Genomic DNA, 25,197 nt, shown 5'->3' with positions numbered 1-25,197 from the left:
GCACCAGCCCAGTACCTCTTATAAAGGATATACGGTATAGATGAAATCTGGGAACCTGTGTCCAGCAAAGCGTTGAGGGGCATTCCGTCCAGCACGATAGGGATAATGGGTCGTCCTCCGATGTACCTGTCGTGCCAGGGTGTTGGGCCTTGAAAGTTCATTCCTGTGAAGCGGCCCGCATTCCCAGGGGATTCCCGTTTAACCCCTTCATGACCCAGCCTATTTTGACCTTAAAGACCTTGCCGTTTTTTGCAATTCTGACCAGTGTCCCTTTATGAAGTAATAACTCAGGATCGCTTCAACGGATTCTAGCGGTTCTGAGATTGTTTTTTCGTGACATATTGGGCTTCATGTTAGTGGTAAATTTAGGTCAATAAATTCTGCGAATTTCGCAATTTTCACATTTTGAATTTTTATTCTGTTAAACCAGAGAGATATGTGACACAAAATAGTTAATAAATAACATTTCCCACATGTTTACTTTACATCAGCACAATTTTGGAAACAAAATTTTTTTTTGTTAGGAAGTTATAAGGGTTAAAATTTGACCAGCGATTTGTCATTTTTACAACGAAATTTACAAAACCATTTTTTTTAGGGACCACCTCACATTTGAAGTCAGTTTGAGGGGTCTATATGGCTGAAAATACCCAAAAGTGACACCATTCTAAAAACTGCACCCCTCAAGGTACTCAAAACCACATTCAAAAAGTTTATTAACCCTTCAGGTGCTTCACAGCAGCAGAAGCAACATGGAAGGAAAAAATGAACATTTAACTTTTTAGTCACAAAAATTATCTTTTAGCAACAATTTTTTTATTTTCCCAATGGTAAAAGGAGAAACTGAACCACGAAAGTTGTTGTGCAATTTGTCCTGAGTACGCTGATACCTCATATGTGGGGGTAAACCACTGTTTGGGCGCACGGCAGGGCTTGGAAGGGAAGGAGCGCCATTTGACTTTTTGAATCAAAAATTGGCTCCACTCTTTAGCGGACACCATGTCACGTTTGGAGAGCCCCCGTGTGCCTAAAAATTGGAGCTCCCCCACAAGTGACCCCATTTTGGAAACTAGACGCCCCAAGGAACTTATCTAGATGCATAGTGAGCACTTTGAACCCCCAGGTGCTTCACAAATTGATCCGTAAAAATGAAAAAGTACTTTTTTTTCACAAAAAAATTCTTTTTGCCTCAATTTTTTCATTTTCACATGGGCAACAGGATAAAATGGATCCTAAAATGTGTTGGGCAATTTCTCCTGAGTACGCCGATACCTCATATGTGGGGGTAAACCACTGTATGGGCACATGGTAAGGCTCGGAAGGGAAGGAGCGCCATTTGACTTTTTGAATGAAAAATTATTTCCATCGTTAGCGGACACCATGTCGCGTTTGGAGAGCCCCTGTGTGCCTATGCATTGGAGCTCCCCCACAAGTGACCCCATTTTGGAAACTAGACCCCCCAAGGAACTTATCTAGATGCATATTGAGCACTTTAAACCCCCAGGTGCTTCACAGAAGTTTATAACGCAGAGCCATGAAAATAAAAAATAATTTTTCTTTCCTCAAAAATGATTTTTTAGCCTGGAATTTCCTATTTTGCCAAGGATAATAGGAGAAATTGGACCCGAAATATTGTTGTCCAGTTTGTCCTGAGTACGCTGATACCCCATATATGGGGGTAAACCACTGTTTGGGCGCACGGCAGGGCTCGGAAGGGATGGCACGCCATTTGGCTTTTTAAATGGAAAATTAGCTCCAATCATTAGCGGACACCATGTCACGTTTGGAGAGCCCCTGTGTGCCTAAACATTGGAGATCCCCCAGAAATGACCCCATTTTGGAAACTAGACCCCCAAAGGAACTAATCTAGATGTGTGGTGAGGACTTTGAACCCCCAAGTGCTTCACAGAAGTTTATAACGCAGAGCCATGAAAATAAAAAAAAAAAATTATTTTCTCAAAAATGATCTTTTAGCCTGCAATTTTTTATTTTCCCAAGGGTAACAGGAGAAATTTGACCCCAATATTTGTTGTCCAGTTTCTCCTGAGTACGGTGATACCCCATATGTGGGGGTAAACTACTGTTTGGGCACATGCCGGGGCTCGGAATTGAAGTAGTGACGTTTTGAAATGCAGACTTTGATGGAATGCTCTGCGGGCGTCACGTTGCGTTTGCAGAGCCCCTGATGTGCCTAAACAGTAGAAATCCCCCACAAATGACCGCATTTTGGAAACTAGACCCCGAAAGGAACTTATCTAGATGTGTGGTGAGCACTTTGAACCCCCAAGTGCTTCACAGAAGTTTATAATGCAGAGCCGTGAAAATAATAAATACGTTTTCTTTCCTCAAAAATAATTATTTAGCCCAGAATTTTTTATTTTCCCAAGGGTTACAGGAGAAATTGGACCCCAAAAGTTGTTGTCCAGTTTCTCCTGAGTACGCTGATACCCCATGTGTGGGGGTAAACCACTGTTTGGGCACACGTCGGGGCTCAGAAGGGAAGTAGTGACTTTTGAAATGCAGACTTTGATGGAATGGTCTGCGGGCGTCACATTGCGTTTGCAGAGCCCCTGGTGTGCCTAAACAGTAGAAACCCCCCACAAGTGACCCCATTTTAGAAACTAGACCCCCCAAGGAACTTATCTAGATATGTGGTGAGCACTTTGAACCCCCAAGTGCTTCACAGACGTTTACAACGCAGAGCCGTGAAAATAAAAAATCATTTTTCTTTCCTCAAAAATGATGTTTTAGCAAGCATTTCTTTATTTTCACAAGGGTAACAGGAGAAATTGGACCCCAGTAATTGTTGCGCAGTTTGTCCTGAGTATGCTGGTACCCCATATGTGGGGGTAAACCACTGTTTGGGTGCACGTCGGGGCTCGGAAGTGAGGGAGCACCATTTGACTTTTTGAATACAAGATTGGCTGGAATCAATGGTGGCGCCATGTTGCGTTTGGAGACCCCCTGATGTGCCTAAACAGTGGAAACCCCTCAATTCTAACTCCAACACACCCCTAACCCTTATCCCAACTGTAGCCGTAACCCTAATCACAACCCTAACCCCAACACACTCGTAACCCCAACACACCCCTAACCCTAACCACAACCCTAATTCCAACCCAACCCTAGCCCTAAGGCTATGTGCCAACGTTGCGGATTCGTATGAGATTTTTCAGCACCATTTTTGAAAAATCCGCGGGTAAAAGGCACTGCGTTTTACCTGCGGATTTACCGCGGATTTCCAGTGTTTTTCTGCAGCATGTGTACAGCGATTTTTGTTTTCCATAGGTTTGCATTGAACTGTAAACTCATGGGAAACTGCTGTGGATCCGCAGCGTTTTCCGCAGCTATCTATCCAGGATCAGGATCATCACCGCTGAGAGAACCTGCTGCTGATCAAGTAAGTGCCTGTTCCCTCACGATACCCTTTACACTGTGCATTGCCTGAGGCCACAGGACCGGGTCAAGCCACCCGTGACATCTCCCTCAAGAGACAGACCCCATTGGTCCGGTGCTGGGTACCCCGGTCTCCTGGGCGTCACAATTGGCGTCACGAACAGGATATAGCCAGCCCATATACCGGGTATTGTGTGCCGTGATTGGAGCCCAAAACTGTGAAAACTTGGATGAAAAATCTTGAAAATTGACTTTATTAAAGAAAAATCCATTCCCCATTGAAAACTATTGAAAGTGACTTTTCCCCATTGGTTATAATGGAGTAAAGATGGCCGCCATCCCCTGAGGTAATCACCTCATAACCGTTAGGCACGAGACTGTTAATTGAGCTACGCCATCACCTGAGCCCCAGTCTAACTGAAAAACTTCAGAATCCACCATTACAGAGCGCGTGGCGGGCGGGAGCAGCAGGGGGTGTGTCATTGTGGGCGGCACCAAGCTGAGCGCTCTGACGTCAGAGCAAGGGGAAAACCAATCCTGCTGCACAGCGGAACGAATCTACACTATCCCGACGGAAGCGGAGGACCGGAAGGGTCCAGATTAACTAAGGGGGCACAGTATGTCGCAGCACGGAGACACCGCAGCACCCGGCGACGCTAATGCAGCTGAAAGACAGAGTGTCGATAGAGAGTCCGGTAGTGCAGCGGTGCAAGGAATGGCGCCCATCATGCCAGTGCTGATGCCATATACCCCAGGTGGCCCGTGGCTTCCAATGTATGAAGGTGAGCCTAATACCCTTGATGATTTCAGAGAAAAGATGCTGGCCCATTTTGACATGTTCCCCATGGGTGAAGTTCAGCGTGTTAGTCTCCTGATGATGCAGTTAAGTGGCCATGCTAAGCGAGAAGTCACAGCATGGGCAGCTGATCTAAAAGGCACTGTTGAACGCATATTTGCTGGATTAACAGCTACATTTACATAGTAACATAGTTAGTAAGGCCGAAAAAAGACATTTGTCCATCCAGTTCAGCCTATATTCCATCATAATAAATACCCAGATCTACGTCCTTCTACAGAACCTAATAATTGTATGATACAATATTGTTCTGCTCCAGGAAGACATCCAGGCCTCTCTTGAACCCCTCGACTGAGTTCGCCATCACCACCTCCTCAGGCAAGCAATTCCAGATTCTCACTGCCCTAACAGTAAAGAATCCTCTTCTATGTTGGTGGAAAAACCTTCTCTCCTCCAGACGCAAAGAATGCCCCCTTGTGCCCGTCACCTTCCTTGGTATAAACAGATCCTCAGCGAGATATTTGTATTGTCCCCTTATATACTTATACATGGTTATTAGATCGCCCCTCAGTCGTCTTTTTTCTAGACTAAATAATCCTAATTTCGCTAATCTATCTGGGTATTGTAGTTCTCCCATCCCCTTTATTAATTTTGTTGCCCTCCTTTGTACTCTCTCTAGTTCCATTATATCCTTCCTGAGCACCGGTGCCCAAAACTGGACACAGTACTCCATGTGCGGTCTAACTAGGGATTTGTACAGAGGCAGTATAATGCTCTCATCATGTGTATCCAGACCTCTTTTAATGCACCCCATGATCCTGTTTGCCTTGGCAGCTGCTGCCTGGCACTGGCTGCTCCAGGTAAGTTTATCATTAACTAGGATCCCCAAGTCCTTCTCCCTGTCAGATTTACCCAGTGGTTTCCCGTTCAGTGTGTAATGGTGATATTGATTCCCTCTTCCCATGTGTATAACCTTACATTTATCATTGTTAAACCTCATCTGCCACCTTTCAGCCCAAGTTTCCAACTTATCCAGATCCATCTGTAGCAGGATACTATCTTCTCTTGTATTAACTGCTTTACATAGTTTTGTATCATCTGCAAATATCGATATTTTACTGTGTAAACCTTCTACCAGATCATTAATGAATATGTTGAAGAGAACAGGTCCCAATACTGACCCCTGCGGTACCCCACTGGTCACAGCGACCCAGTTAGAGACTATACCATTTATAACCACCCTCTGCTTTCTATCACTAAGCCAGTTACTAACCCATTTACACACATTTTCCCCCAGACCAAGCATTCTCATTTTGTGTACCAACCTCTTGTGCGGCACGGTATCAAACGCTTTGGAAAAATCGAGATATACCACGTCCAATGACTCACCGTGGTCCAGCCTATAGCTTACCTCTTCATAAAAACTGATTAGATTGGTTTGACAGGAGCGATTTCTCATAAACCCATGCTGATATGGAGTTAAACAGTTATTCTCATTGAGATAATCCAGAATAACATCCCTCAGAAACCCTTCAAATATTTTACCAACAATAGAGGTTAGACTTACTGGCCTATAATTTCCAGGTTCACTTTTAGAGCCCTTTTTGAATATTGGCACCACATTTGCTATGCGCCAGTCCTGCGGAACAGACCCTGTCGCTATAGAGTCACTAAAAATAAGAAATAATGGTTTATCTATTACATTACTTAGTTCTCTTAGTACTCGTGGGTGTATGCCATCCGGACCCGGAGATTTATCTATTTTAATCTTATTTAGCCGGTTTCGCACCTCTTCTTGGGTTAGATTGGTGACCCTTAATATAGGGTTTTCATTGTTTCTTGGGATTTCACCTAGCATTTCATTTTCCACCGTGAATACCGTGGAGAAGAAGGTGTTTAATATGTTAGCTTTTTCCTCGTCATCTACAACCATTCTTTCCTCACTATTTTTTAAGGGGCCTACATTTTCAGTTTTTATTCTTTTACTATTGATATAGTTGAAGAACAGTTTGGGATTAGTTTTACTCTCCTTAGCAATGTGCTTCTCTGTTTCCTTTTTGGCAGCTTTAATTAGTTTTTTAGATAAAGTATTTTTCTCCCTATAGTTTTTTAGAGCTTCAATGGTGCCATCCTGCTTTAGTAGTGCAAATGCTTTCTTTTTACTGTTAATTGCCTGTCTTACTTCTTTGTTTAGCCACATTGGGTTTTTCCTATTTCTAGTCCTTTTATTCCCACAAGGTATAAACCGCTTACACTACCTATTTAGGATGTTCTTAAACATTTCCCATTTATTATCTGTATTCTCATTTCTGAGGATATTGTCCCAGTCTACCAGATTAAGGGCATCTCTAAGCTGTTCAAACTTTGCCTTCCTAAAGTTCAATGTTTTTGTGACTCCCTGACAAGTCCCCCTAGTGAAAGACAGGTGAAACTGCACAATATTGTGGTCGCTATTTCCTAAATGCCCAACCACCTGCAGATTTGTTATTCTGTCAGGTCTATTAGATAGTATTAGGTCTAAAAGTGCTGCTCCTCTGGTTGGATTCTGCACCAATTGTGAAAGATAATTTTTCTTGGTTATTAGCAGAAACCTGTTGCCTTTATGGGTTTCACAGGTTTCTGTTTCCCAGTTAATATCCGGGTAGTTAAAGTCCCCCATAACCAGGACCTCATTATGGGTTGCAGCTTCATCTATCTGCTTTAGAAGTAGACTTTCCATGCTTTCTGTTATATTTGGGGGTTTGTAACAGACCCCAATGAGAATTTTGTTACCATTTTTCCCTCCATGAATTTCAACCCATATGGACTCGACATCCTCATTCCCTTCGCTAATATCCTCCCTTAAAGTGGACTTTAGACAAGACTTTACATAGAGACAAACCCCTCCTCCTCTCCGATTTTTACGATCCTTTCTAAACAGACTGTAACCCTGTAAGTTAACTGCCCAGTCATAGCTTTCATCTAACCATGTCTCGGTTATTCCCACTATGTCAAAGTTACCCGTAGATATTTCTGCTTCTAGTTCTTCCATCTTGTTTGTCAGGCTTCTGGCGTTTGCGAGCATGCAGTTTAGAGGATTTTGTTTTGTTCCAATCTCCTCACTGTGGATTGTTTTAGAAATGTTCTTACCTCCCTTCTGAGTATGTTTTCCTGGGTCGTCTTTGTTCGAGTCTAATGTTTTTCTTCCCGTCCCCTCTTCTTCTAGTTTAACGCCCTCCTGATGAGTGTAGCGAGTCTTCTGGCGAATGTGTGTTTCCCAGGTTTGTTGAGGTGTAGTCCGTCTCTGGCGAGGAGTCCATCATACCAGTAATTCACACCGTGGTCCAGGAATCCAAATCCTTGTTGTCTGCACCATCGTCTTAGCCAGTTGTTTGCATCAAGGATCCTGTTCCATCTCCTGGTGCCATGCCCGTCTACTGGAAGGATAGAAGAAAAAACTACCTGTGCATCCAGTTCCTTTACTTTCTTCCCCAACTCTTCAAAGTCCTTGCAGATTGTCGGTAGGTCCTTCCTTGCCGTGTCATTGGTGCCAACATGTATCAGAAGAAATGGGTGGACGTCCTTGGAGCTGAAGAGCTTTGGTATCCTATCGGTCACATCCTTGATCATCGCACCTGGAAGGCAGCATACTTCTCTTGCAGTTATGTCCGGTCTGCAGATGGCTGCTTCGGTGCCTCTCAGTAGTGAGTCTCCCACCACCACCACTCTTCGTTGCTTCTTGGCTGTACTTTTTGCTGTCACTTGTTGCTGTGTGCCCTTTTCTTTTTTGCTTGCTGGTATTGCTTCATTCTTAGGTGTGCCATCTTCATCCTCTACAAAGATTTGATATCGGTTCTTCAGTTGTGTGGTTGGTGATTTCTCCATGGTCTTCTTGCTTCTTTTGGTCACATGCTTCCACTCATCTGCTTTTGGAGGTTCTCTGACACTTTTTGCACCTTCTGTGACCAGTAGAGATGCTTCTGTTCTGTCTAGAAAGTCTTCATTCTCTTTGATGAGTTTCAAAGTTGCTATTCTTTCTTCCAGACCCCGCACCTTTTCTTCTAAAAGGGCCACAAGTCTACACTTCTGACAGGTGAAATTGGATTCTTCTTCTGGTCGATCTGTGAACATGTAGCACATGCTGCAGCTCACCATGTAGGTTGTCACATCTGCCATGTTGCTCCTAGATCCTGCTGACTTGCTGTGTGTTTTCCTTCTTGTGTAATCTACTCAGCCAAGCTCTCTTGCAATAATGTCCTACAGGCAAAAATTCGCGCGCCGTACGGCGCGCGGTTTGGTGATGCTTTCGAAGCAGCTGGTCCCGGCTGTATCCAACGATCTTCTAGCTTAGGGAGACTTCGCTTTCCCAGAAGGCACCTGGAATATGCAAATTAGCCTCCTGAAGCTTGAATCCCTGGTTTTGAAACCACTGCCGGCAGCAAAGCTAAAGTACGATTCTTTAATTGCAAACAAAAAGCTAATGAGGGCGTGAGAGACTTTGCCTTAAACCTGCAGGAAGCCCTTAAATCACTTACACTGGCTGAACCCATTTTTAACACCGGAGCGGATAAACTGCTAAGAGATCAATTTATGGAGGGACTCTACACCCCTTCTCACCGGGGGCATGTGAGTATGCTTGTTTTTAAGAACCCTGAATTGACATTTGCCCAATTAAAGGAGAGCGCTATACGTCTCCAGCTGGCAGAGGCACCTCGGGATCAGGATCCTGCGCAACCCATGGCAGAGGCACCTCAACAACAGGGAGTGCAAGTGACATCAGCTATGTCCGGGGCCATTGCTAAGCCCCTGGGGCCCAGTACTAATGAGGCTCTTCAACAAAAGCTTGACTCTTTAACTGATGTTGTTGCTTCAATGGCTAAAACCATGCAGGAGATGAGAGGACCCAAGATGGAGTTGGCAAACCGTAGAGAGGATGTTCCATGGATGAGACCCCGGAAATACCCGTCATGGAGAGGACGACCCCACGACCGCTACCAACCGGATGGACAGCCCATTTGCCGCCGTTGCCAGCAGCCAGGCCACTTTGCACGAGATTGTGATTTAACCCCTTCCCGACCTTTGACGCCACGTAGGCGTCATGAAAGTCGGTGCCAATCCGACCCATGACGCCTATGCGGCGTCATGGAAAGATCGCGTCCCTGCAGATCGGGTGAAAGGGTTAACTCCCATTTCACCCGATCTGCAGGGACAGGGGGAGTGGTAGTTTAGCCCAGGGGGGGTGGCTTCACCCCCTCGTGGCTACGATCGCTCTGATTGGCTGTTGAAAGTGAAACTGCTAATCAGAGCGATTTGTAATATTTCACCCATTATAACGGGTGAAATATTACAATCCAGCCATGGCCGATGCTGAAATATCATCGGCCATGGCTGGAAATACTAGTGTGCCCCCACCCCACCCCTCCGATCGCCCCCCCACCCCCCCGATCTGGCCGGTACACTGCTCCGGCTCCCCTCCGCCCTGTGCTCCGCTCCCCCCCGTGCTCGTGTCCGCTCCCCCCGTGCTCCAATCACCCCCCCGTGCTCCAATCACCCCCCCTGCACTCCGATCCACCCCCCCCGTGCTCTGTTCCACCCCCCCGTGCTCCATTCCAGCCCCCCCGTGCTCCGTTCCACGCCCCCCGCGCTCCGTTCCACCCCTCCCGCGCTCCGATTCCCCCCCCCGTGCTCCGATCCCCCCCCCCGTTGTCCCCCCCACCCTATCATACTTACCGATCCAGCCGTGGTCCCGTCCGTCTTCTCCCGGGCGCCGCCATCTTCCAAAATGGCGGGCGCATGCGCAGTGCGCCCGCCGAATCTGCCGGCCGGCAGATTCGTTCCAAAGTGCATTTTGATCACTGAGATATAATCTATCTCAGTGATCAAAATAAAAAAAATAATAAATGACCCCCCCCCCCCCTTTGTCACCCCCATAGGTAGGGACAATAAAAAAATAAAGAAATTTTTTTTTTCCACTAATGTTAGAATAGGGTTAGGGTTAGGGGTAGGGTTAGGGTTAGGGGTAGGGTTAGGGGTAGGGGTAGGGCTAGGGGTAGGGCTAGGGGTAGGGGTAGGGTTAGGGGTAGGGTTAGGGTTAGGGGTAGGGTTAGGGCTAGGGTTAGGGGTAGGGTTAGGGGTAGGGATGTGCACACGTATTCTGGTCCTCTGCGGATTTTTCCGCTGCGGATTTGATAAATCCGCAGTGCTAAACCGCTGCGGATTTATGGCGGATTTACCGCGTTTTTTTCTGCGCATTTCACTGCGGTTTTACAATTGCGATTTTCTATTGGAGCAGTTGTAAAACCGCTGCGGAATCCGCACAAAGAAGTGACATGCTGCGGAATGTAAACCGCTGCGTTTCCGTGCAGTTTTTCCGCAGCATGTGTACAGCGATTTTTGTTTCCCATAGGTTTACATTGAACTGTAAACTCATGGGAAACTGCTGCGGATCCGCAGCGTTTTCCGCAGCGTGTGCACATACCTTTAGAATTAGGCTATGTGCACACGGTGCGGATTTGGCTGCGGATTCGCAGCAGTGTTCAATCAGGTTTACAGTACCATGTAAACATATGAAAAACCAAATCCGCTGTGCCCATGGTGCGGAAAATACCGCGCGGAAACGCTGCGTTGTATTTTCCGCAGCATGTCAATTCTTTGTGCGGATTCCGCAGCGTTTTACACCTGTTCCTCAATAGGAATCCGCAGGTGAAATCCGCACAAAAAGCACTGGAAATCCGCGGAAAATCCGCAGGTAAAACACAGTGCCTTTTACCCGCAGATTTTTCAAAAATGGTGCGGAAATATCTCACACGAATCCGCAACGTGGGCACATAGCCTTAGGGTTAGGGTTGGAATTAGGGTTGTGGTTAGGGTTAGGGGTGTGTTGGGGTTAGTGTTGTGGTTAGGGGTGTGTTGGGGTTAGAGTTGTGATTAGGATTATGGCTACAGTTGGGATTAGGGTTAGGGGTGTGTTGGGGTTAGTGTTGGAGTTAGAATTGAGGGGTTACCACTGTTTAGGCACATCAGGGGTCTCCAAACGCAACATGGCGCCACCATTGATTCCAGCCAATCTCGTATTCAAAAAGTCAAATGGTGCTCCCTCACTTCCGAGCCCTGACGTGTGCCCAAACAGTGGTTTACCCCCACATATGGGGTACCAGCATACTCAGGACAAACTGCGCAACAATTACTGGGGTCCAATTTCTCCTGTTACCCTTGTGAATCTAAAAAAATGCTTGCTAAAACATAATTTTTGAGGAAAGAAAAATGATTTTTTATTTTCACGGCTCTGCGTTGTAAATGTCTGTGAAGCACTTGGGGGTTCAAAGTGCTCACCACATATCTAGATAAGTTCCTTGGGGGGTCTAGTTTCTAAAATGGGGTCACTTGTGGGGGGTTTCTACTGTTTAGGCACACCAGGGGCTCTGCAAACGCAACGTGACACCCGCAGACCATTCCATCAAAGTCTGCATTTCAAAAGTCACTACTTCCCTTCTGAGCCCCGACGTGTGCCCAAACAGTGGTTTACCCCCACATATGGGGTATCAGCGTACTCAGGAGAAACTGGACAACAACTTTTGGGGTCCAATTTCTCCTGTAACCCTTTGGAAAATAAAAAATTCTGTGCTAAATAATTATTTTTGAGGAAAGAAAACGTATTTATTATTTTCACGGCTCTGCATTATAAACTTCTATGAAGCACTTGGGGGTTCAAAGTGCTCACCACACATCTAGATAAGTTCCTTTCAGGGTCTAGTTTCCAAAATGGGGTCACTTGTGGGGGGTTTCTACTGTTTAGGCACATCAGGGGCTCTGCAAACGCAACGTGACGCCCGCAGAGCATTCCATCAAAGTCTGCATTTCAAAACGTCACTACTTCAATTCCAAGCCCCGGCATGTGCCCAAACAGTAGTTTACCCCCACATATGGGGTATCACCGTACTCAGGAGAAACTGGACAACAAATATTGGGGTCAAATTTCTCCTGTTACCCTTGGGAAAATTAAAAAATTCTGGGCTAAATAATTATTTTTGAGGAAAGAAAACGTATTTATTATTTTCACGGCTCTGCATTATAAACTTCTATGAAGCACTTGGGGGTTCAAAGTGCTCACCACACATCTAGATAAGTTCCTTTGGGGGTCTAGTTTCCAAAATGGGGTCACTTGTGGGGGGTTTCTACTGTTAAGCCACATCAGGGGCTCTGCAAACGCAACGTGACGCCCACAGAGCATTCCATCAAAGTCTGCATTTCAAAACGTCACTACTTCACTTCCGAGCCCCGGCATGTGCCCAAACAGTGATTTACCCCCACATATGGGGTATCAGCGTACTCAGGAGAAACTGGACAACAACTTTTGGGGTCAAATTTCTCCTGTTACCCTTGGGAAAATAAAAAATTGCAGGCTAAAAGATCATTTTTGAGAAAATAATTTTTTTTTTTATTTTCATGGCTCTGCGTTATAAACTTCTGTGAAGCACTTGGGGGTTCAAAGTCCTCACCACACATCTAGATTAGTTCCTTTGGGGGTCTAGTTTCTAAAATGGTGTCATTTCTGGGGGATCTCCAATGTTTAGGCACACAGGGGCTCTCCAAACGTGACATGGTGTCCGCTAATGATTGGAGCTAATTTTCCATTTAAAAAGCCAAATGGCGTGCCATCCCTTCCGAGCCCTGCCGTGCGCCCAAACAGTGGTTTACCCCCACATATGGGGTATCAGCGTACTCAGGACAAACTGGACAACAATATTTGGGGTCTAATTTCTCCTATTATCCTTGGCAAAATAGGAAATTCCAGGCTAAAAAATCATTTTTGAGGAAAGAAAAATTATTTTTTATTTTCATGGCTCTGCGTTATAAACTTCTGTGAAGCACCTGGGGGTTTAAAGTGCTCAATATGCATCTAGATAAGTTCCTTGGGGGGTCTAGTTTCCAAAATGGGGTCACTTGTGCGGGAGCTCCAATGTTTAGGCACACAGGGGCTCTCCAAACGCGACATGGTGTCCGCTAACAATTGGAGCTAATTTTCCATTCAAAAAGTCAAATGGCGCGCCTTCTCTTCCGAGCCCTGCCGAGTGCCCAAACAGTGGTTTACCCCCACATATGAGGTATCGGCGTACTCGGGAGAAATTGCCCAACAAATTTTATGATCCATTTTATCCTACTGCCCAAGTGAAAATGAAAAAATTGAGGCGAAAAGAATTTTTTTGTGAAAAAAAATTACTTTTTCATTTTTACAGATCAATTTGTGAAGCACCTGAGGGTTTAAAGTGCTCACTAGGCATCTAAATTAGTTCCTTGGGGGGTCTAGTTTCCAAAATGGGGTCACTTGTGGGGGAGCGCCAATGTTTAGGCACACAGGAGCTATCCAAACGCGACATGGTGTCCGCTAACGATGGAAATAATTTTTCATTCAAAAAGTCAAATGGCGCTCCTTCCCTTCCGAGCCTTACCATGTGCCCAAACAGTGGTTTACCTCCACATGTGAGGTATTGGTGTACTCAGGAGAAATTGCCCAACACATTTTAGGATCCATTTTATCCTGTTGCCCATGTGAAAATGAAAAAATTGAGGCTAAAAAATTTTTTTGTGAAAAAAAAGTACTTTTTCATTTTTACGGATCAATTTGTGAAGCACCTGGGGGTTCAAAGTGCTCACTATGCATCTAGATAAGTTCCTTGGGGCGTCTAGTTTCCAAAATGGGGCACTTGTGGGGGAGCTCCAATTTTTAGGCACACGGGGGCTCTCCAAACGTGACATGGTGTCCGCTAAAGAGTGGAGCCAATTTTTGATTCAAAAAGTCAAATGGCGCTCCTTCCCTTCCAAGCCCTGCCGTGCGCCAAAACAGTGGTTTACCCCCACATATGAGGTATCAGCGTACTCAGGACAAATTGGACAACAACTTTCGTGGTTCAGTTTCTCCTTTTACCATTGGGAAAATAAAAAAATTGTTGCTAAAAGATAATTTTTGTGACTAAAAAGTTAAATGTTCATTTTTTCCTTCCATGTTGCTTCTGCTGCTGTGAAGCACCTGAAGGGTTAATAAACTTCTTGAATGTGGTTTTGAGTACCTTGAGGGGTGCAGTTTTTAGAATGGTGTCACTTTTGGGTATTTTCAGCCATATAGACCCCTCAAACTGACTTCAAATGTGAGGTGGTCCCTAAAAAAATGGTTTTGTAAATTTCGTTGTAAAAATGACAAATCGCTGGTCGAATTTTAACCCTTATAACTTCCTAACAAAAAAAAATTTTGTTTCCAAAATTGTGCTGATGTAAAGTAAAAATGTGGGAAATGTTATTTATTAACTATTTTGTGTCACATATCTCTCTGGTTTAACAGAATAAAAATTCAAAATGTGAAAATTGCGAAATTTTCAAAATTTTCGCTAAATTTACGTGTTTATCACAAATAAATGCAGAATTTATTGACCTAAATTTACCACTAACATGAAGCCCAATATGTCACGAAAAAACAATCTCAGAACCGCTAGGATCCGTTGAAGCGTTCCTGAGTTATTACCTCATAAAGGGACACTGGTCAGAATTGCAAAAAACGGCAAGGTCTTTAAGGTCAAAATAGGCTGGGTCTTGAAGGGGTTAAATAAATACAAACTTCTGAGCGGATTTTAACATTTATCTTTAAAAAAATATCCAAGCTTTTCTTTCACGTTATACTAAATATCCTATATAAATAAAGTGGTACGTGGTAAAATCCTGCCTGCCGTTAGCCACCACTAGGGGGAGCTACTGCCTGCTTTTACATTCAACTCCATAATAAGGGTGTGTGCACACGATGCAGATTTAGTGCAGAACTGCAGCAGATTTTTCTGCAGCAGAAACGCTGCAGAACTGCACTGTGATTTACAGTACAATGTTAATCAATGTGGAAAAAAAAAAGCTGTGCACATGGTGCAGAAAAATCTGCGCAGAAACGCTGCAGATTTCAAAGAAGTGCATGTCACTTCTTTTGTGCAGTTCTGCAGCGTTTCTGCACCCCTCCATAATAGAAATCCATTGGTAAAAAACGCATCAAAAACGCATCAAAAATGCACCTGCGGATTCTGCCAGGAGATGCAGATTTTATGCAGAAAATTCTGCACCAAATCTGCATCGTGTACGCACAGCCTTAAGCTGAAATCCCTCTATATGTGACTGCAGGGAGACAGGATTTCTCATTGCACTCTGTGTCTGCAGGTGATTTAGATGTCGGTATCAGAAAAATGGAGCTGCACACACTAAACTGTCATACATATTTGTAAATTTGTCTGATTCCATAGATTTGAGCAGCAAAACTGCCTCTTCCACCATCCAAAAAAAATAATCATACATGTTGGTATTCAACATGCCCTATTTCTGGTCCATCCTCCCACCCCTAAGAGATTTGAGCTGTTAATATTTTACCCTCTCACTCACTGCATGCTCACAAACTTTGAGCATGCATGTTTATGGGGGAAGTTGTAGGCCATAGCTGTAGGTTGTACAAACATTCAGCGAACCGTTCTCTGATGTGTACAGTCAGCTCTATAGCAGTATACATTTTTGTTGCAGCATTTTGTGTGTTGTTGGCACTCATCTAACTTGGTTAGATGAAGTCTTTCTCTTTATGACCACAAAATACAGCTCCAGTAGCGAGAAATCACATTTTGAAGTTGTCTGGAAGTGCACTGGTGCGTGACAATGCCCCGACGCGCGTCGGGCAGACATGTGAAGTCTGTGGTCAGTATGTACTATCCTGTCTATGGTTACTATCATGTGACTTTATTATATGGTCATGTTTTTCCCACCGTATTTACATGTGGATTTAGTAGATCCCTTTTTCTAGTGCTAGTCCTGGACCTTCCTATTCCCATGTTCGCACTTTATCTTGTAATACAGGGTGGGTCGTGTATATGGATACACTTAATAAAATGGGAATGGTTGGTGATATCAACTTCCTGTTTGTGGCACATTAGTATATGGGAGGGGGAAACTTTTCAAGATGGGTGGTGACCATGGCGGCCATTTTGAAGTCGGCCATTTTGGATCCAACTTTATTTCTTCAATGGGAAGAGGGTCATGTGACACATCAAACTTATTGAGAATTTCACAAGAAACACAATGGTGTGCTTGGTTTTAACATAACTTTATTCTTTCATGAGTTATTTACAAGTTTCTCTTTATTTACAGCCATTGACAAGTTGCAGAGGTTAGCACGTGAGGAGCGGATAGAAATTGTGTTGATGTCTGGTGAACACAGTACCCGTGTCATTGCAGCAGATTCCAATGCAAGACACCCTACGCAAGAAAACGGTCACCATTGCCATGTTATTTAGGTGTATCCATGTAAATGGCCCACCCAAAAAAGTTTGCCTCATCACTGAACATAATGTTCTGTGTAAACTGAGGGTCCTGTTCCAATTTTTGTTTTGCCCATTCTGCACCACTTCTGTATTTATCACTCACTCCTGGCTTTGGCTGACAAATACTGAGGTAAAAAACTCACCAAATACTTAAAGTGTGCGCGTGGCCTTTAAAGTTTCCGACAGGTCTCCTTTAGTGCCAGCAAAAGCTATTTTATTGCAGGTATCTCATGTAAAATGACTGGGTTTTTCCCTGACTGAATTGGAAAACTGCAGCGCTTTTTTAAATCAGCAAGTCACTTCTTTCAGCCTTTTTGCAGCATTTATTCCTACCAAGAGAGTTGGTTTCGACTGCAGAAAAAAAAGCAGCAAAAACGCTGCATGTGAACATAGCCTTAGTGAATTAATAAAAAAAAAAGTACAGTGGGCCTGAGATATATATATATATATATATATCCCATCCACTTTGCTGGAACTGGAAGATGCTGCGTTGTGGACACTGTGTATATGCAGCATCAAAAACTCATGGTGGGAATTTAACCCAACGCTACGTTCCATCTCTCCGCATAGCCTCAGTGCTCCATTATATGCAGGGATTTGTGCCTTGACCTTGAGAAACCTTCTCCTGAATAGATCTATCGACATCCACCCCTCCAGGGAGACTTCATGCCTTTGTTCTGTCAGCCTTACGCCCACACATAGGCCCTGATTCATCATTGCGGTTTCTCCATTTTTCTGAAGTAATTTGCTTCTTTTTAGTACTTTATTATTTGTGCCTCATATAAGATTTGCACCATTTTTTAAATTTAGTTTTTTTTGCTGATAAATGGTGCCCAATCCATGGTTAGCAGGTATCAGGCGCTGACTGTATGATGTCAGCCATGTATGTTTTACTATGAAGCGCTGCAGCGTTTTAGTGAAAATCCTAGTTTATAAGCCACGGCTTCTCCCAGCTCGCAGGAAATAAACGCCATGTCTCACCCTACGTATGCGAGATACCGGTCACCCCAGGGCAGTGGGCAGGAAGAAACTGCCAGGGACCCACATGTGTGACTAGTTTCCCGTGCGGCTTGGTCTCCGGCGATTTTTAGCTATGGCACCAATTCATCATTGCCTTTGCACCCATTTTTTGTGTGTTTTGCGCCGTTTTTTGTTTGCACCTAATTCAAAATCCTATTTGCGCTTTATTTAATGTCTATTTTATGTGCTCGCCTTTTTGTTTTCTGCCCTGTGGGCAGAGTTTAGTAATTTCAGATGTTTTCGACTCGAGTTTTTGGTGAGTCTTTTATGCTGAATATTGTAACCTATTTAATAGGGGCAGAAAATCTACAACATCCAAAACTCACCAAAAGCTCATCGTGGGAACGTAGCCTAATTAATCAATGGGGGCTGTTTAAAGTCACAAAATTTTTTGCAAATTTGCTCCAGTCTTCTATACTTTAGTTTTATGCATATCTCGCAAGGCAGTTCCTTTTTTTTGGCGACTTTAAAAAAAAAAAAAAAAATTACTGAAATGGTTACTGACTGAAAGCAATCCCTTTTTTGACTTTGCGCTAAATTCATGAATCACGTGCGCCACTTTAATGAATTTGGCAATAAACATCAGCGGATACCTCAAGACACAAAAAAAAAAGTGACTTAAACCTGTAAATAATGACTCGGGGCTTTTGTTTTTCTCTTAAAGCATTTCAGGTTACATTCCCACAATGAGGTCTTGGCGAGTTTCTGACCCTGTAGAATTTCTGTATCATTTCTGCACCCATTATTTAAATTAGGTCACTTGCAGTTTTTCATTGCGTTTTTGTGCGCCTTTTTTTTTTTTTACATGCGGTTTTATCGTGTTTTTGATGCTGCTTTTTTTTGGTCTCTTGTTGGTATGTCATGCTTTAACCCCTTAAGGACCAGGGGTATTTCCGTTTTTGACTTTTCATTGTTTGCTCTCTTTCTTCCCAGAGCCATAACTTTAATATTTTTCCACTTTTTAACAACACCATAGCTTTTACTATATTGTGTACTGGAAAACAGGATCAAAATTCTAAGTGCGTTGAAATTGCAAGAAAAAAGTGCATTTCTACAATTGTTTTTTTTTTTTTTTTTTTTACCATGTTCACAAAATGCTAAAGCTGATCTGCTATTATCATTCTCCAGGTTCACAGACACCAAACATGTCTAGGTTTTATTTTTTATTTTAAGTGGTAAAAAAATACAAAGTTTGTTAAAAAAAAAAAAAAAAAAGCGCAATGGGGCCTTGGGCTGAGTGCGGGCTTATTTTCTGTGTGCTGAGCTGATGTTTCTGGCATTTTGATTTTTTTTCACGTAACGTAGTTTACCGATGGGATTAATTCTTTTTATATCTAGATAGATCGGGTGATTCTGAACGCGGCGATACCAAATATATATATATATATATTTTTTTAAATTGTTTTATTTTAAATGCGGAAAAAGGGGGGAGATGTGAACTTTTATATTTTTTTTCTTTTTTACTTGCTTCAGTAGTCTCCATGGGAGACTAGAAACTGCGATCATCTGATTGACTGTGCTACATATAGCAGGACTTCAGCCCTGCCCTGTGTGATCAGGTTGTAGGATGCAGAGCAAGGGTTAACAATTTTAATTAACACTGGAATACTCCTAGCAGGGAGGTAAACAGTGGCAGGGGGGATAGACAGTTTGAAACGTAAATAGTATGCAGGGTTAAAGAACAGTAGAAAAGTTATTAACATTACTTGTTGGGTCAACTTATCCTGTCAGTCATTTCTTAGGACGTGGTGGATCACAGAGCAGGTGACGGCATCCACAACGGCTGTAACGGCGCTTGTCCAATGAGGTCCTGAAGGCAATGACGATCCGTCTTCTGGCGGCAGCGGTTGGTCTCCGGTACCTTCCGCTGAGCCCCTAGTCCATATACTGATGTGGCTGGGGAAGCGTGGGCCACTGCACTGTCTGAGCTCACCGTGGTCTGGCAGGAATCAGGGGCGCAGATGGCGGTCCTGCACCCGGTCTCTCTTAGGCGGCGCACGCACAGTATTCACAGGCCCAGGGCATTTGGCACCTCGCTTCATGGTGGCCAACGGGCACACTGGACGCCTCTCCTCACAGTCTCTATCAGTGGTGACGGTGATGCTCGGGCACGGGCCTGCGCTGTACTGATACTCGCGAGCCGGAGCACGCACTTGTCCCTGCTGCGTGCTGCCTGTTTCCGCACGCGCTGAGGTTGTGTACCATTAGCCACACCCCTTGCTCCCACCTGCAAGGATTGGTCCAGTCCCTTAGCTTTCTCAAGGACAACAGAGGAGACAGCCCCGACAGTTCCAGAACCGACACAGAACAGGTATCCGCGGCACGGTCCCTCTTCTTACGCTCTGTGTAGCAGAAATGCTCACTTGCTATGAGCGCCAACTGACAATGACAACCACAGGGGTCTGCTGCAGACCTCGGGTTGTCATGCCAGCCCATCGGCGACCCGCGGCCATGTGACACATTTGCCAATGGGTGGAGCTAAGACATGCATCCAGTTTGTGTAAGTTAAGAGCCGCTGTCAGAGCTTGACAGCGGCATTTAACTAGTTAACAGCTGCAGGTGGATCGCGATTTCACCCATGGCTATTAGGGGCACATGTCAGCTGATTAGATCAGCTGTCATGTGACAGAAAAGGTGCGGACTCATCACTGGATCCAGCATTGAAGAGGGGGAGGTGACCTATGACGGACTCTGCACGTCTTAGGTCATTAAGGGTTCAAGTAAAGCTGCTTTGCTTTTGAAACTTCCTTTTTTTTTTTTGCTTTCACAAAACTTGATTGAGAAACTCATGTGTGGATCACGTGTATTTTTGAAGCGTTTATGCAATAGAGGCACACAAAAACCGAAGGTGGGTTTTCACCTGTGGATTTTCTGCATCTAAAAACTCAGCGGACGCGCAAGAGAGATTGACAAGTTGCGAAATGGAAACAGGCACCGCAGGTCAGTTTACGCTGAGCAAAGTAAAAGCAGCGTAGGCCGGAGATTTCTATAAAATCCCATCCACTTTGCTGGACCTGTGAGGAAAAAACGCCCCAAAAACTCATCATGGAAACGTAGCCTCATAAACAGACACACATGGCTGAAATCAAAGCGGGCAGAATATGTCAGCTGTCTGGTTCTCTTTTAAAAGGTTTTTTTTCGCCAACAACTTTGCTTAGCGAGATGTTTTGACAGATTAATGAAATATGACCTTTTCCCAAAATGTTGCATTGTTGGGGGGTCTGCCTCACTCCTGGCCCTGCCTGCAGTAGTAAGATTTCTGGTGGGGTATGTAAATTTGGGGGGCTTTTTTTACATGCGACTTTTGTAAAGGGTTTGTGACTTTGTCACAAAAGCACCTTACTACATACAAAAAATAAAGTGTTTAATTTTGTGCCAACTTCATGAACCACATGCACCATTTTAAAGATTTTTGCAAAAAGCACAATACAGAAAATAGAAAAATTACTTTAATATATCACAAATTCAGAAGAGGAGCCATAGTGTTAGTAGCTGCAATACAGAAATGCTTTCAAATTCATAGAGGAGTATCCAAAAAAAAAAGCTAAATTGTCAACCACAGTGTTCCAACACTTTATCATCGTCATTATACACATGAGACAGGTTAATGATTACCCATTGTGGTACGACGCAAGTCTTTGGGCCTGTGAAAAAAAATAAGACTGCACTCAGATGGCTTCAGAGTGTGGCACAATTTTCACAGACTGACAGAATGGAGAACTGTTTTTTCTTTTTTTCTACCTCCGAGAAAAACTGATGACTCTGAGCGCAAACTCTGATCAGAGTAATTGGACTGGTTTTCTTGAATGTGGAAGGGTTGTGTAACCCTACCCTTGGGCCGGGGTCACACCAGCGTATAATCTCTCATGTGAGAGAATAGGGCAGATTATGCTAAAGATACTCGGCTCAAACTCTGTCAACGTTTGAGCCGCGTGTCACCTTAGTGTGATCCGATTTTCTGGCATGAGAAAATCGTATCACAGGCGTGAAGGAGGAGGATTTAATTTCTCCATCGACTTTGTGCTCGTATATCGGGCTGCACTCGAATGACATCTGAGTGCAGTCCGATATTTCACTCTCCCAGACTGGAATGAATGAGTGTGATCTGATCAGATACACTCGCAACTTGCTGTGAGTGTTTTCTCATGTCGAATCAGCATGAAAAAAAAAAATTGCAGCTCTGCACTGCCCCATAGTATAACACCGGTCCGAGTGCCGTCGGATAAAACATTGCATAGCACTCGCCTGTGTTATACACCAGTGTGCGCGAGCCCTCAAAGTGATGATTTTGGTGGGAAAATATAGTCATGGAAGATGTAAACTGTCATCTAATGGAATTGGCGCACTGGATAAAACAAAATATAATATACAAAAATATTAAGGGCTCTCGACAATGGTAACGTATGATGATAATTTACAGGTTCATTGTATAGGGGGGCTGTTACATACATTTATGGCACTGAGGGTCTTTGTTCAGGTGGGTGTGGTACTGCCGAGTCAGTATTGTGCCGCGGTGGGAAATCAATAGCCACATTCGTCGGCGGCAGTCAATATCTTAAGACCTGGAAATGATCACTACAAGAATCCTCCACATTATACAGGACAATAATGGAGCGAGGATTATCACGGCCACACCTCTGCATAATTAATATGAAAATATTTTTCTTCTTCATTCCCCACCTAGACTTCTGGGCCGGGTGTACCACAGTTTCGTCACAGTTTGCTGTGGTTTTTCTATCATAAAAACAGATCCACAAGAGAGAATATAAAGCTTTTCTTTTATCGCTCTCCTTGGGATTCTCTCGCACTTTTGTTCTTTATAGTAAAAAATAAACTAAGACTTTTAGACATTTCTGTTTTTTTTTTTATTTATTATTATTCAGATTGTTTTTTTTTCATTCACTTTTTTTTTTTCCAATAGATAAATCTATGAAAAAGATGCAAAAAAAAAAATGTGACACCTGGAGCATGATGTGTTCCAGGAACCCAAGATATACACTGAAAGTGTGAAAATCCCATAGAAAAAGTTTGCCCACTCATTTCTTACACCTGATTCCCAGCCAATATCTGGCCACAGGATCTTTTGCAGCAAAAAATAGTAGGGGAAAAAAACACTGCATTTTCGGAATAATAAATAATAAATAAATAATATAATAAATACATATCATAAATAAAATAAATATAATTAAATATAAATAAATAGAATAAATATAAATTGTATATCAAAAATGGCTCATCCTTCCTAAATTCCTCAGCATCTTCTAGTTTTCTCATTGTCACCTCATTTAGGGTCAGAAATCCTTCCCCTGCAGGATGGGTGTGACATGGGCTCAGCATGGGGCATGGACAGCTGTTGGTAGCCAACCACTTCCATATGGACCAAATGCCTCCATGTATTTTTGCAGCTAGGTGATGATGACGATGCAGATATGCTGTTACTATGGGGCCATTGGAGAGGGTGAAGATTAGATACTGTGGCCAATGGCCGATGGGACCTTGAGATGGACTCATCAAAATTGCAATTACATTAGGCATGAAAAGAGGGCAGAGCCACCAAAAGTGCCATGTCACCCAGGAACAAAGGAGCACCAGCCCCTCCTTTTGCAGCTGCCATCGGGGTGTGGTGGTCTCATTGACTTATTGGGACTTTGTTTTTTTTTTTACAGATCATATTACCTCATCTGAATAATACAGGAGCATAAAGTATAATTAAGCCATGTATATGAATGCCATTTTCTACAATGTGCAGCCCTAGGCATCTGCCTATACTGCCCAAACCATACATGCTGTGCTGCTGGTGCCCTCCCACATCCATTGGAAGAACTTTCTATTACTGGTGACGTTGCACAAAAAATGCTTAGATGCTACACTTAATGGGAAATTCTTTACCTCTCTATGTCTGTTCCATGGAGGAGATGAAAAAAAAACCCAAATACAATCAGCATTCTGAAGGAAAGTGTCATAATGGGAGACCTCATGGTAACATATTGGCAAACACTGGTGCACTGTAGGACCTGACTTCGGGCATCCTATGGCCACATTGTAGGACATGTCTCCCACCACTCAGCAGTTACATATTAGGATATTACTAGTGCATTTCCTAAGCCATCTGCAGAGCCTACTGCATGTACATTAGTATTGCAGTTTGCTTATGGGGACATTGCATGGCTTGGCTTATATGAGCATGTAGTCTCTCATCTATGGTGTGTCTCAATCATATACTCACACACTCCCCTCCTCCCTTCCCAGCTGGAGCCACAGCCCTGACAGACACCCCTTCCTACCCATGAGACCCACCTGAGCCTCTGTCACTGCAGCCTGGAGCTCTGCGACCTCCTCTTCATGGACCTTCCTCAGGAAGGCCAGCTCATCCAGCAAGGACTCCACCTTCTTCTCCAGCTGTAGACGGTCCAGGGTGGCTTGATCTACATCCTTTCTAAAGTTCTTCATAGCATCTTCAGCCTCCTCTCTCTTGCCAGCCTCTTGATCCAGCTTCTCCTGCAGTTGGTGCACAGCATTTTCCAGATGCTGGCAGTCAAGCTGGGCTTGGTCCTTCTCGTGAAGTTGTTCTTCAAGCCTTGACCTCAGCTCCCTGACCTCCTGCTCATAGACCTGGCTGAGCCTTGAGGGCTCTGACTGTTTCTGCCTCAGCAAGGTCACCTCTGCCTCCAGTAACTTGTTCTGCTGCTCCAGTTGGTGCACCTTCTCGATGTAAGTGACAAACCGGTCATTGAGACCCTGCAGTTGCTCCTTCTCATTGGTTCTCACTATCTTTAACTCATTGCTGAGAGCTGTGGTCTGGGGCAAATCAAAATCAACTTGGTGCACTGAGGCAAGGTGGCTGGCAGGAGACCTGCTGACCTTCCTGTAGGAGGAGATGCTGGTGTAGGTATCTCTAGGTCTATATGCTTGGGAAGACCTGGGGCTAGCGCTATACAGGTGGCTTGATGACCTGGGAGAATCCCCAAATATCTTCTTGTAGGATGAGGTGTAAATATCCCTGGAAGTCATGGTTAAGCCTTGAAGGTGGGTGTGGGATGCTGCTGGTGATGGCTGAGGATGTGGTACCTTCCTTCTTCCCCTCTTCACACAATGCACACTGCAGACTTCCAGCATCACTTTATATACACATTGCCCAAGCCACCCATCCCAGGAGCTAGCCACTCCCAGCACTACAGCATGTGCCCATCCCATCCATGTGCAGCATCCTCTGCAGTTATCCCATCCAGCAAAGGGAAGGGTTAATCAATTCAGTGCTGCAGTGGTGGAATACATCAGCACTTTGGCTGGTGAGGACCACCTGATCCCTATATTATCCACACTGGGGCTAATCCTGCGACCACGTCAGATCGGACAGATGCAGATTTTATAGCTTTACAACATATATAGTTTTGGGGGGGTGAATATTTTCCCAAAAAAAAAAAAAAGTAAAACACTGGAAGATACATAGAGAAGGCAATGTAGAATTTATTAACCCTTTGATAGGTACAGAAATCCATATGTATTGCTCTGAAAGGTAATGTATATTCATTCATACAGGATAATAATCAACAGCCTCCAATCATACATTAATTTGGCAATAGTGCCACTCCTTTATGTCCCATAGACTGCCCTGCCCATCCGGAGAGCTGGACCTCCCTACTGCGGGAGGATTTGGAGGGTGTGAGAGGC

The 25,197-nt window shown here is 44.1% G+C and overlaps 1 protein-coding gene across 1 annotated transcript in view; it reads right to left on the bottom strand.

Annotated features, from left to right (window-relative positions):
* Positions 1–24,750, bottom strand: part of LOC138676869 (low molecular weight neuronal intermediate filament-like) — a 41,519-nt gene extending 16,769 nt beyond the window's left edge. Inside the window, exon 1 of the mRNA XM_069766538.1 lies at positions 23,824–24,750. Within this exon, the coding sequence (XP_069622639.1) occupies positions 23,824–24,720 (897 nt within the window). The 5' untranslated portion in view covers positions 24,721–24,750. The remainder of the gene's footprint in view (positions 1–23,823) is intronic.
* Between the last annotated feature and the right edge of the window lie 447 nt (positions 24,751–25,197).

This window comes from Ranitomeya imitator, chromosome 4, assembly GCF_032444005.1.
Source record: "Ranitomeya imitator isolate aRanImi1 chromosome 4, aRanImi1.pri, whole genome shotgun sequence".
Taxonomy (NCBI): Eukaryota; Metazoa; Chordata; class Amphibia; order Anura; family Dendrobatidae; genus Ranitomeya; species Ranitomeya imitator.
This window is presented reverse-complemented; position numbering and strand designations above follow the sequence as displayed.